We start from the raw sequence: 12,993 nt of genomic DNA on the forward strand, positions 1-12,993 counted from the left end.
TGTGGATTAAATACAACTAAAATATTGCTTATGGTGGGCTATGGGTGCATGGTTTTCAGAGTCACGCCCATGGCAAGTAAGGACCGGTTCTCGGGAAACACTGAAAGTATTACACGTACTAACCACAAGTCGAGTATGGGCAAGGTGGGATTTGAAGCATGGTTTCGAACTATTTGACGTACCAAGGCAAGGGTGGACGTGATGGAGTATGGATGGGAGTCGTGGTGTAACGATGGCCTATGCTGCTTCTGGATTCACCAAGGCACAAGAGGGACTACCCAACTTGGTGTAAAGGAGGGGGTGAAACTTGAAGTGCGGTGCGATTGGATAGAGAGGGTTATGTGACGGGTCCTATCACAGTAACTGTGTCTTGTGGGTAAAGTTTTACAGCTCTTATCAGAGTAAAACTATTCGAATAGCCATGCCCGCGGTTATGGGGCGAACTGCCAGATTCACTAGGATTAGCCGAATCTTTAATAACCTGATGAACTTGAAACTGGTTTGACCCTGTCAACGTACGTGGTGTAACGTTGGCAGTGCTTTGGGTCTTTTGCAACGTGGTGTAACGTTGGGCAGAGGGTTGACCCTGTCACTACGTGGTGTAACGTTCGACAGCGGTTTGGGCCTGTTGCAACGTGGTGTAATGTTGGACAGTGGATGGTTATTTTAAATGCTTACTTTACTTTTTATTCAGGCTATTTAATTTACCTGTTTTGCTAACTACTGTCGCTTTTATGCAATTTAACCTTAGCTTATCCTTGATACCCAATTGCATTCATTATTCTCCTCTCTTGGGTGTTACTTGTTGAGTACGCTGGTTTGTATTTAGCCTTGCTTAATTTTTCCCCACCAGAGCAAGTGCCAGAGTTTCAGTCAGAAGGTTGGTCTCAAGGTTGAAGTGAGGTTCTGTCCGCCGTCAAGAATGCATGTGGTGTGGAGCCATCTTCGTCAGCTGAAGCTGAAGATTAGATGTTTTAGTTCGTTTTCTTTTTCTGCTGCATTTCAATAGACAATTGTTTTTATTTGTTTTTAAGTCATGGAACTGTGTATTAATTTGTCATAGTGTGTATTCGGGCTGATTTCTAGACCGAGATTAATACATGCTATAGTTCGAAAATTGGTGTAAATTTCTGGACGTGACACCCCTCCTATATTCTACCTTGCAGTTGATACGCCTTCCTCGTGCGACGATGGTGACAATGTTGTCCTTGAGCACAACATCGAGATGATCGATAGTCCCTCCGGCTATAGTGGCATTCTCCTCATGTGGGTAGGAAAAGGAGGCATAGAGCACACGACGTGTAGTGGCTACTCGATATCTGGCACTCGCTACTAGAGATGTAATTTTTACGCAGGACCCCTTAATGTCCCAAGTGGGCCATAGGAGCCGCATCTATGATAGGCTAGATTAGGGGAGAATGACCCGCATGTGAAAACATAAAATAGCATGTGAGTCGCTTGAGCTAGCCACCTTTGAATATATGTTTACCTAGGCATGCCTCTAGGCCATCTGCCAAAGTTAATCACCCTCCATATGCTAATCTAAGTTTATTTTCACCTAAAGTTTCTCAATCCAACACATAGCAACAAGAGATTTGATCTGGTCCAACAAAAAGTATCTCGAGGTACCAAATCGTTTCCCACCATTGGATCTAGCTAAGTACGTAGGATGTGCACTGTTAGATCCAACAATCAAAAATGATTTGGTACCGTGATGTACTGGTACCTGGAGATACTTTTTATTGGACTGAAGTAAATCTCTATCAACAAATACCGATTTTTATGCCTCTTAGACGAGTTTGCAAGCAGCCCCTTCTTAGACAAAAGAGTTCAGTCCAATAAAACGTATTTCAAAGTATTGGTATCTCAAGGTACCAAATCATTTCTGATCATTGGATCTAAAAGTACACATCCTACTTAGCTAAATCTAATTGTGAAAAACGATTTGGTATCTCGAGATATTTTTTGTTGGACCGGAGCAAATCTTAAGACATAAAACACACATATAGTGGATGGCATGGAGGGTGCTGTAAAATGGCAGAGCCCCTAAACCCCCCATCTCTCGCCTAGCTCAACAACATTTGCAAGCGGCACCTGCCACGAGAATGTACCACACTCCGTCCAACAGTCGTCACTCTGTCCCTATCGTTGGCTGCCACGTTAGATTTCACACCTAATTATGTGTTCACTTTTACTATTGATCAAACGTTTGATTTTTTTATTCTTCTATCAAACACACACGTAATATATGGGAGGCTTGAGGGGAGGGGACGTGTATGAGATTTTTGACTTGCGTGCATGTCATCCAATTATCATCCAACGACAGTGACCGGATTTAATTGATGGAATTAAAATTTTCAAACGTTTGATTAATAGACGGATCCATATGTGTTCTATATTTCATGCCAACCAGCTAGACGTCAAGAGTCTATATTTACAATATTTTTTAAAAAAGTCCATTTGAAAATTTTAATTAAAAAATATAAAAATAAAAGAAATTCGTACCCAAGTGTGATGTATTGAAGAAGCCACGTTATAGTGGCTAGGTGATTGGCCTTGTCGTAGTATATATATACGCCCGCGCATGTCAAGCTTAATCACTCCATCGATCGATAAAATCCAAAGCTTGCCGTGCTGGATGCAGATCGATCTCCCTTCGTCTTCCTGCATCCATCTGCAACAATTCTAGTACGGAGTAGTACGTAGTTTGTATTCTCTCGTGTTCTGCATGGCCGACCTGGCGTTGAGCACCGTGCACGCGCTGCTGGGCGTCATCCGCAAGGAGGCGGAGCTCCTCGCCGGCGTCCGCGGCGACGTGCAGTTCATCAGGGACGAGATGGAGAGCATCAACGGCCTGCTCCGCCACCTCGCCGGCACCAAGGAGCGTGCCAGCGACCACCAGGTCCGAGCCTGGATCAAGCAGGTCATGGAGCTCGCCTACGACTCCAACAACTGCGTCGAGAGGTACGCGCGGACGCGCTCGGGTGGCCCCCGCCGCCGCAAGGGCTTCGTCGGCCGCCTCCGTCGCCTCGCCCGCCTGCCAAAGGCGATGTGGGTTCGCCGCCGCGTGGCCACCCGGATCCGGCAGCTCAAGGTCCGGGTGCGCGAGGTGGGCGAGCGGCAGCAGCGGTACGGCGTCGCCGTCCCGCCCAAGACTGACGGCGCCAGCGCCGGCGCCGCCGCCGCCGACAGGAGCAGGCCACGGGAGTACTCGAGCTTGCCCCGCAAGATCGCCGGCGGTGATGCTTCCCGGCGCCAACGAGGCGCCGCGATCATCGCCGAGTGCGGGAAAGAACACATGCTGAAGGAGCGCGCCGACGAGTTGATCCGGTGGCTGGACATAGGAGTGGCACAGGACCTGGAACGACCGAAGCTCAGCCTCGTGGTCGTCGTCGCGCCCGACGCCGCGGACGGCTCCACGCTCGCCACCAAAGTATACAGACACTACAAGCCGGCCGAGCAACCACCACCACCACCTTCCTCCTCCTCCTCCTCCGACACGCCGCCGCCGCCTCCGCCGTTCCGTTGCAGGATCAGCGTCGGCGTCAACATCAATCGCCGCACGAATCTGGTGGAGGTGCTGATGGACATGCTTCGGCAGATCCAGTCCGAAGGCTGCGTTGCCGAGTCCATGGGCGACGACGTGCACACATGGAGCCTGGATACGCTCAAGGAGAAGGTGAAGAACTCCATGAGAGGCAAGAGGTCACTGGTCTTCATCACCAACGTGGACTATCTGAAACTGTGGTTCGATATCGGAGACTTGCTGGCGTCCATCGACTGCGACAAGGGCAGCGCCGTGGTGTTGTCCTCCAGGGACAGAGACGTGATCAACAAGCTGGAGCTGGAGCTGGAGCAACGGAAGAAGCAGGAGCAACGGAACAAGCAGCTTCCGCTCATGAAAACCATCTCCTACTCCTATGTCGAGTTCCACCACAACAAGGCCAAGCAGCTGCTCCCGAGTGACTACAGCAGCTCCGGCGATGGCGTCGTGAGGCAAATCCTCGGCAGGTGCGACATGGATGACAGCTTAGCGAGGGTCTTCCTCCACGCCCTGCACAATAACCCGAACCGGACGGAGGGTGAGCTCAAGACGCTGCTAGATAACCTCTCGCCGGAGCGATGCTCCAACGATCCCATGGAGAAGAGGGTCCGGCTGGCTGCCTTCTGCTACTACGGCTTGCCTGACCGGTACAAGAACTGCCTGTGGTACACGGCGGCGTTCGTCCGAGGGAGCTTTGACATCCGGCGGGCGAGCTTGACCAGGCGGTGGATCGCCGAGGGGTTGATCGTCAGGTCGGGCCAGCCGACCGAGCACGAGGAAGCGGAGAGTTGCGTCGATGCTCTCCTGTCCCTGAACCTCCTCATGCCCAGACAGCGCGAGCGCGGCGTCGTCGAAGGCAAGGTCAAGACCTGCTCCGTCAACACTCCGGTGATCGACATAATCAGCGGTGGCAGGAGCACCGTCGACGACTTCCTGGACACGAACGAGATGCCGCTCGACCCAGACCTCCACTTCTCCGTCCGCAACGGGATCCGGATCCGTCAGCTGGACGTGGCGGACGCCTCCGCGGCGGAGCCGCGGCCGCCGCCGCCCAAGAAGCAGCTGGAAAGCGTCATGGAGTTCCTGCGCAAGCTGCCGGCTTCGTTGAGGCTGCGCCTCCTCCGGGTGCTCGACCTCGACGGTTGCGGCGTCGCCGTCACCAAGCACCACCTCAACAACATCTGCAAGATCCGCAAGCTCAGGTACCTCAGCCTGCGTGGCACCAACGTCGCGCAACTTCCGAAGCTCCTCCACCGGCTGGAGCTGCTAGAGACGCTTGACATCCGGCAGACCAGGGTGCGGGTGTTCGACGCAGCGCTGCCCAGGAGCCTCAAGCATCTCCTCGCCGGCCGCATCGACTGCCCCAGCGAGCAGGACGCCGCCACTGTCAAGGCGAAACAAACGTTCTCCACGGTGAGCATGCCTGCCGGTGTTCCCGCCGGCTACCTGGACAAGCTCGAAATACTGTCCCATGTTCAGGTCTCCGACAGCAGGGAGGAGCTTGCCAAGCTCGGCGAGAACCTAAAGCGGCTGAGGAAGCTGGGGGTAGTGCTCTGCGGCGGCGAGAAGGCCAACCTCAGCGATCTGTTCACCCAGATCAACCACCTACACGGCACACTCCGGTCACTGTCCATCCGGATGAAGCCGATCGCCTGCTGGGGCTCCAACGAGGTTGTCCTAAGCACACCGCCATTGCTCCTCGAGAGCCTGCGCATCTCCGGCGTCAGGGGCTGGCTGCCTCACCGGATCAAAGAGCTCAAGAACCTCGCTAAGCTGACCCTCCGCGACACTCTCCTCGATGCCGAGTCCCTCGCCGTCGTCGGCGTGCTCAAAGGGCTGCGCTGCCTCAGGCTGCTTTACCACTCGTTCCACGGCGGCGAGCTCGCCTTCGGCGACGACACCTTCCTCAGCCTCGCCGGCCTCGTCGTCGAGGACGACATGGTGACGACCATCGCTTTCACCCCCAAAGCAGCGCCTAAGCTCGCCAAGATCATCTGGTCGTTTACACGGATGGAATCCATGAAAGGGGTCAAGAACCTCGGGAGCTTGCGACGCGTGGAGCTCAACCGGCTGGCACGCAACGGCGACGCCACAAACAAGTATCCGCAATTGAAGCAAGAGCTCGATGAGCACCCCAATAAGCCTAAGTTCGTCCCTCGACTCATCGGTCCAAAGGAAGGTGATCAAGTCTAGATATCGTGCCCTTCTACCTTGATTACCTAGCTTGCTTAATTAAGCTAGGTAATTCTACGTGTTTATATATTACTCCATCAGCTGACAAACACCCATGTCTTCTGGCTAGCTCTACTAGATGGTGGGCTAGACAGCCTTGTTTTGAAACTTCACTTCTATCTATTTAATTGATATTAGTTCTTTCCCAGATATCTAAGTTTCTCCGTGAGCTGCGAGAGTACTACTATTTTCTTTAGTGTGTTGCTCGTTATTTTTTTGTACTGCATGCGTGGTCAATCTGTGGATCGACCACGGTTTGGGATTGGTAATTAATATTTGTGTGTTTCTCTTCGTCTTGCTTATTATTTCTTGTACTGTGTGTATGGTTTGATATGTGGTTGGAAATGTAATATGCCGTGAGGCTTCTGAAAGGAAAAGTCCTTGAGTAATTTTATAGTTCTTGAGTAGATACCGAGAGGTCCTAAAATTTTAGTCTAAAATTTAGGAGATTTGCTCCGGTCCAACAAAAAGTATCTCGAGATATCGGTACCTCGAGGTACCAAATCATTTTTCACCATTAGATTTAGGTGAGTAGGATGTGCACTGTTAGATCCAACGATCAGAAATAATTTGGTACCGCGAGGTACTGGTACCTCGAGTTACTTTTTATTAGAATGAAACAAATCTCAAATTTAGTACCTCCTAGTACGTACATAAGGTACCAAGAGGTACCAAAATTTACATAGAAAAAAGTGATACCTCATAGTCAAAAGGACCATAAAATTACTCAGTCCTTACGTGTACGTCCAGGCTAGATTGGTCAAGAACGGACCAAACCCTGACTGGCTCCCTCCCGACCGGACCCGTGTGGTTGAACGGCGCGGAGCGCGGAGGCCGAGCCGAGGGTGCACGACAACGACCAACGATGGCGTGGAGGCGGCTGGCGAGGGCGAAAGATAAACGAACCGTGTTGCGAGCGCATGAGGCAGAGCCATGGGGCCACCGCCATGAGAGGCGCGGAGACGGTGGCCGCATGCGACAACCACGCGCGGGAGGCGACAATTGCGTGGGCATAGGCAGACGGGCACGCTTGTAGAGTTAGTTGCGACAGGCGCAGGTGTGGGTGAGTGAGGGCGGGTCCCCCGTCCCCAACTAGGATTTTGCCAACCCTACTCATGTGTCAGATTTGATCGAGTTCTATATATCTTACTAAATAGGCACGTGCTACGCTGCATGTGAAGAGTATTTTCCTATCCTTGAGAAGGTATCATGAGGTACCACTATTTTTTATGTAAAATTTGACTATGGTACCTTTTTAAGGATGGTAAAATTGCTCACGTGTGAAAGAATAAAGAAACTATCCAAAATAGATCTGGGGGATACAAATGAACTAATGAGATTTTAATATATGAAGATTTTATTGAGGCTAACGGTACTCTCAAAATAACAATTTGAAGTGTATAAAAATGTTACAGTTTATGAAAAAAAAGACCAGTTTGATACAATATTATGTAAATCATACCTTGATTATTTTGTGTACTGACACGACGATAAGGAAAGAGAATTTGATCCAAATGGATCAAACAATTAACTTGCAAACAAATGTATATTCTCTGGTGCTAACGAAAGACACCAGTATAAATATATAATACTAAAACCGGTACTAAAGCAATTAACTTGCACATAAACTTCAATATGCTTGAGAACGCATTCTAAAACAGTGATAATTAACTTTGATTGTTTGGTTTTTTTAGGAAAAAAACAAATTGCAAACAAAAAGTAATATGTGAATAAAAATTTTATATACGTACTTTTAGCTATCAAAAACCAAGACTACAAATAAAGTGCAATTAAAAACCTCAAAATCTACTCAAAGTTTAGATTAAAAATTCAAATTTTGGCTTATAAGCATAAGCAAAAGCGAAAAGATAGAGCCACAAGTAAATACAAATGCAAATAGAATTGTTTCAGTCATTTGCACAAAAGTGCTTCCAATTTTGTGGCAGCATATGACAACCACCGAAATGGCTCCACAAGATAAACAACATGTAGGAATATATGGGTGAAATTCTGTACAGAATGGAAAAATGTTCTCACACCTTTGTTGTTCTACGTGTTTGTCAAAACAATTCGTGACTAGAACTATTGGTAGTTAAACTTTCTGAAATATATCCAGACATGTTTAATAAGCCGGTGTGACAAGATTATAAAAAATAGCATTCACATTTTTCTACATGTGCAGTTGTGCTAGGGACTAGTTAATTGATGAGAACAATGGTACCATGACAAATCATCTAGTACATATGAACTCTATAAGCTAGCTACCATGGATGTGTTTTTTGGGTTGGTGAAAGATTATCTGATTTGTATTGTTTTTTACTATAAAATTAAAATATACTGTATAAAGGTGAGATAATGAACTTCTATATAGGAACTTTAAAAAATACAATATTTAGCAGTTTGGAAAATATACATGAAAAATCTGAGTAATAATCTGGCGCAAAAGAATGCAACCATCACATATATGCATCATAAACACATCAACAATTTAGGTGGAAGAGAATGGCGTGGGTGTATTTGCAAACACAACTTAAGACCAGGAGGACACATGTGTAGGTTTTTAAAAATAATTTTATTACTAAATCTCTCATGCAAAAAATTACACCATCTCAACCTTTATTTTTTGGACATGTCGTTCCTTTTGGCTTGGTAAAAGGAGTTGCCACGTTAAGCTAGCTGGTGTGGCAAGGCTGTCACGCTGCCATGTCAACTGCTCAGTGTGACAACGGTAGGGATGGTAATGGGTCCAACCATTTTAACTAGAAAATTTAAGGGCTAAGTTCAAAACGGTTTAAAAATAAAACTATATAGAGTTTTGAGTTAAAAAACTTTTAAGAACTAAATAGGATCATGAAAAAACCCGCGGGACTTGGCACATTCGTACCCTACCCTAGAGAGCGGAGGTGATGAAATTGGTGGGGAACACGAGAAGGTCGACAGAGAAGCGTCGGGAGTGAGGACAACGGGGATGGTGAGTTCAGCTATGGTGGCGGTGGAGGAGGTGGGAAGGATCCGGTGAGGACTGAGCACGGAGAGGAGACTGGGGACGTTGAGTCCGCTCGTTGGCTGTGGTGGTGGATAGGAGGAGGATTTGATGGGTTTTTCCTCGTCTGCCCCAGTGGGATGGATTGGTGCAGGTTGCGGTCCACAGGCTAGTTCATGGGCTAAATCCATGGATTGATTCTCTCCTTGTCAATTCAAATCCGCTCCGGCCCGAAACAACCAAACTATTCCAGTCCAAAATAAAGTCTTAGCCCACTTAGAACCAACTAACAAAATCTAAATCACTATCCAACCCACTTAAACCAATCGAGTCTGCTTCACTAGCAGGCCTACTCTAGAGTGAACCTAGTGATTCTTTTTTTTTTAAGTTGTCTTTGTAATAGAATATAATGAGTTTTTTAATTTTCTTAAAAAAATTTCCTCAAGATATATAAAATTTTGATATATAGAGATACCATAACTTTACACTAAAATTTTTGGTACCTCAACTTATTTTTTAAGGATGGTAAAAAGCCCTAAAATAATATATATGTATAGATAATAGGGTCCATCTCCGGTGCATTCTACTGGTAGTGTTATACTATCAGTAGAACTAATCTTAGTCATTGATTAAAAATAATATTTTTGTACTTTGTTAATTAATTGATTAGTTGTATTTTATAATTTTTCAATAAATATCTCAATAAAAAGGATAATATTATGTCTTTAAAATTCTGCTACACCTAACATGGTTGGTAGTATAATTTAATCATGGTCGTCCGATAAAAATTAGATGAACAACGGTGTCGATTAAATTCTATCCACTCTTACGTGCAATTAATTTGACAGACATGGCTCCGTGCCCGTCGATTCCAATTCTGACCCCCGAACTCAAAGCCTCCGATTGATCGATCGGTTCAATCCAACCAAACACCATTGCTATCAGGCTGTTGCGCGGAGGGTTCACTTTAGCAGCAAATTAAAACAGCACCTCACGAAAACAAGGAAAACTAAAAGAACTACTCCATACATCCCTACACAGAAATTAATAATCAAACTGATATGTAATACAAGGGAAACCCTCGGTGTTTATTACACAAAACACTACCAATCAGAAAGAACATGTACACAACATAAACATCACCGAAGAACAAATGCAGCAGCAATTATTCCACAGCACATCATGCCCATATAAGACTTATTACCTCGTACTCTGCCCGTCTTCGTTGTTCAGATTCATCGCTAGAAGTTGGTTTTATTTGGACAGATGACCTCTACTAGCAGCTGATACCTAGGGCCTGAGAGCAGCACCGGTGCCATGATCTGCTTGCCCGTCCGCCATTGGATTATTGAGGGGCTGGAAGACGACGACAAGTCTAGGCTTGTTAGGGTGCTCATTGATCTCCTGCTGCAATTGCCGACACTCTCCGCCGTTTCCCGCCGGCCGCTTGAGCTCGACGCTTCTCAAGCTCCCAAGGTTCTTGACCCCTTCCATGGATTCCATCCGTTGGAAGGACCAGGCGATCTTGGCGAGCTTGGGTGCCGCTCCAGCGGCAAAGGTGATGGTCTTGACCATGCCGTCCTCGACGACGAGATCGGTGAGGCTGGGGAAGAGGCCACGGCCGAAGGTGAGCGTGCCGGCTTCGAAGGAGTGGTAACGGAGCCTGAGGCAGCGCAAGCCTTTGAGCTCGCCGAGGATGCCGACTTTGTTCCCTTTCAGGAGGGTTTCGCGCAGGGTTAGCTTGGCGAGTTTGTCGAGCTCCTTGAGCCGACAAGGCAGCCAGCCTCTGACGCCGCAGATGCGCAGGCTCTCGAGGTCCATGGGAGGCTTCGTCAGGACGGCCTCCTCGGCGCCCCGCCGGCCGATCGGCTCCATGCGGATGGACAGTGACCGGAGGCACCCATGCAGCTCGCTGATCAGAGCGAACAGGTCTTTCAGGTTGGCTCGGTCGCCGCCGCACAGCACGATGCCCAGCTTCCTCAGGTGCTTCAGCTTCTCGCCGACTTTGGCGAGTTCACTGACGCTGTCCGAGACCTTGACGTGGGACAGTGTCTCCAGCTTGTCCATGTCGCCGGCGGGCACGCCGCTGGGCATGCACACGGTGGAGAATGATTCTTTGGACCTGACAGTGCCGGCGTCGTCGCCGGAGCAGTCGGTGCGGCCGGCTAGTAGATGCTTCAGGCTCTTGGGCAGCGCCGCCTCGAACGCCCGCACCTTGGTTTGCCGGATGTCGAGCGTCTCCAGCTGCTCGAGCTGGTGCAGCTGCCTGGGGAGACGGTCGATGGCCGTGCCGCGCAGGCTGAGGTACTTGAGCTTGCTGATCTTGCATATGTTGTCGAGGTGGCGCTTGGTGAATCCCTCGCAGCCTTCGAGATCCAGCACCCGGAGGAGGCGCAGCCTCGACGAGGCCGGCAGCTTGCGAAGGAACTCCATGACGCTCTCCCTCTGCTTTTTGGGCGGCGTCGGCGGCTCCGTCGTGGAGACATCCAGCTGGCGGATCCGGATCCCGTTGCGGATGGAGAAGTGGAGGTCCAGGTCAAGCGGCAGCTGGTTCGTGTCCAGGAAGTCGTCGACGGTGGTCACGGCGGTGGTTCTGCCGCCGGTGACTATGTCGATGACCAGAGGGTTGACGTTGCAGGTCTTCACCTTGCCGTCGACGGCGCCGCGGACCTGAGGAAGGAGAAGCTTCTGGGAGAGGAGCGCCTCGACGCAGCACTCGGCTTCCTCGTGCACGCTCGGCTGGCCCGACCGGACGATCAACCCCTCGGCGATCCACCGCCTCGTCAAGCTTGCCCTCCGGACATGGTAGCTCCCTCGAATGAAGACGGCCGTGTACCACAAGCAGTTCTTGTGTGGGTCAGGAAGGCCACTGTAGCAGAAGGCAGCCAGCCGGACCATCTTCTCCATGGGATCGTTGGAGCATCGCTCCGGCGAGAGGTTATCCAGCAGCGTCTTGAGCTCACCCTCCGTCCGGTTCGGGTTATTGTGCAGGGCGTGGAGGAAGACCCTCGCTAAGCTGTCGTCCATGTCGCACCTGCCGAGGATTTGCCTCACGACGCCGTCGCCGGAGCTGCTGTAGTCACTCGGGAGCAGCTGCTTGGCCTTTTTGTGGTGGAACTCGACATGGGAGTAGGAGATGGTTTTCATGAGCAGAAGCTGCTTGTTCCATTGCTCCAGCTTGTTGGCCACGTCTCTGTCCTTGGAGGACAACACCACGGCGCTGCCCTTGTCGCAGTCGATGGAGGCCAGCATGTCGTCACCATGTCGTCCTCGACGACGAGGCCGGCGAGGCTGAGGAAGGTGTCGTCGCCGAAGGCGAGCTCGCCGCCGTGGAACGAGTGGTAAAGCAGCCTGAGGCAGCGCAGCCCTTTGAGCACGCCGACGACGGCGAGGGACTCGGCATCGAGGAGAGTGTCGCGGAGGGTCAGCTTAGCGAGGTTCTTGAGCTCTTTGATCCGGTGAGGCAGCCAGCCCCTGACGCCGGAGATGCGCAGGCTCTCGAGGAGCAATGGCGGTGTGCTTAGGACAACCTCGTTGGAGCCCCAGCAGGCGATCGGCTTCATCCGGATGGACAGTGACCGGAGTGTGCCGTGTAGGTGGTTGATCTGGGTGAACAGATCGCTGAGGTTGGCCTTCTCGCCGCCGCAGAGCACTACCCCCAGCTTCCTCAGCCGCTTCAGGTTCTCGCCGAGTTTGGCAAGCTCCTCCCTGCTGTCGGAGACCTGGACATGGGACAATATTTCGAGCTTGTCCAGGGAGCCGGCGGGAACACCGGCAGGCATGCTCACCGTGGAGAACGTTTGTTTTGCCTTGAAAGTGGCAGCGTCGTGCTCGCTGGGGCAGTCGATGCGGCCGGCGAGGAGATGCTTGAGGCTCCTGGGCAGCGCCGCGTCGAACACCCGCACCCTGGTCTGCCGGATGTCCAGCGTCTCTAGCAGCTCCAGCCGGTGGAGGAGCTTCGGAAGTTGCGCGACGTTGGTGCCACGCAGGCTGAGGTACCTGAGCTTGCGGATCTTGCAGGTGTTGTCGAGGTGGCGCTTGGTGACGGCGACGCCGCAGCCGTCGAGGTCGAGCACCCGGAGGAGGCGCAGCCTCGACGAGGCCGGCAGCTTGAGCAGGAACTCCATGACGCTTTCCAGCTGCTTCTTGGGTGGCGGCGGCCGCGGCTCCGCCGCGGAGGCGTCCGCCACGTCCAGCTGACGGATCCGGATCCCGTTGCGGACGGAGAAGTGGA

The 12,993-nt window shown here is 50.7% G+C and overlaps 1 protein-coding gene across 1 annotated transcript; it reads left to right on the top strand.

Annotated features, from left to right (window-relative positions):
* The first annotated feature begins 2,728 nt into the window (after positions 1-2,728).
* On the top strand, positions 2,729-5,737 carry LOC121055692 (disease resistance protein PIK6-NP-like). The gene is made up of 2 exons (XM_040528580.1): positions 2,729-3,433; positions 3,602-5,737. The coding sequence occupies exons 1-2, from the start codon at positions 2,729-2,731 to the stop codon at positions 5,735-5,737; spliced, it is 2,841 nt and encodes a 946-aa protein (XP_040384514.1).
* The last annotated feature ends 7,256 nt before the right edge of the window (positions 5,738-12,993 follow it).

Source organism: Oryza brachyantha, chromosome 11 (assembly GCF_000231095.2).
Source record: "Oryza brachyantha chromosome 11, ObraRS2, whole genome shotgun sequence".
NCBI classification, from domain to species: domain Eukaryota; kingdom Viridiplantae; phylum Streptophyta; class Magnoliopsida; order Poales; family Poaceae; genus Oryza; species Oryza brachyantha.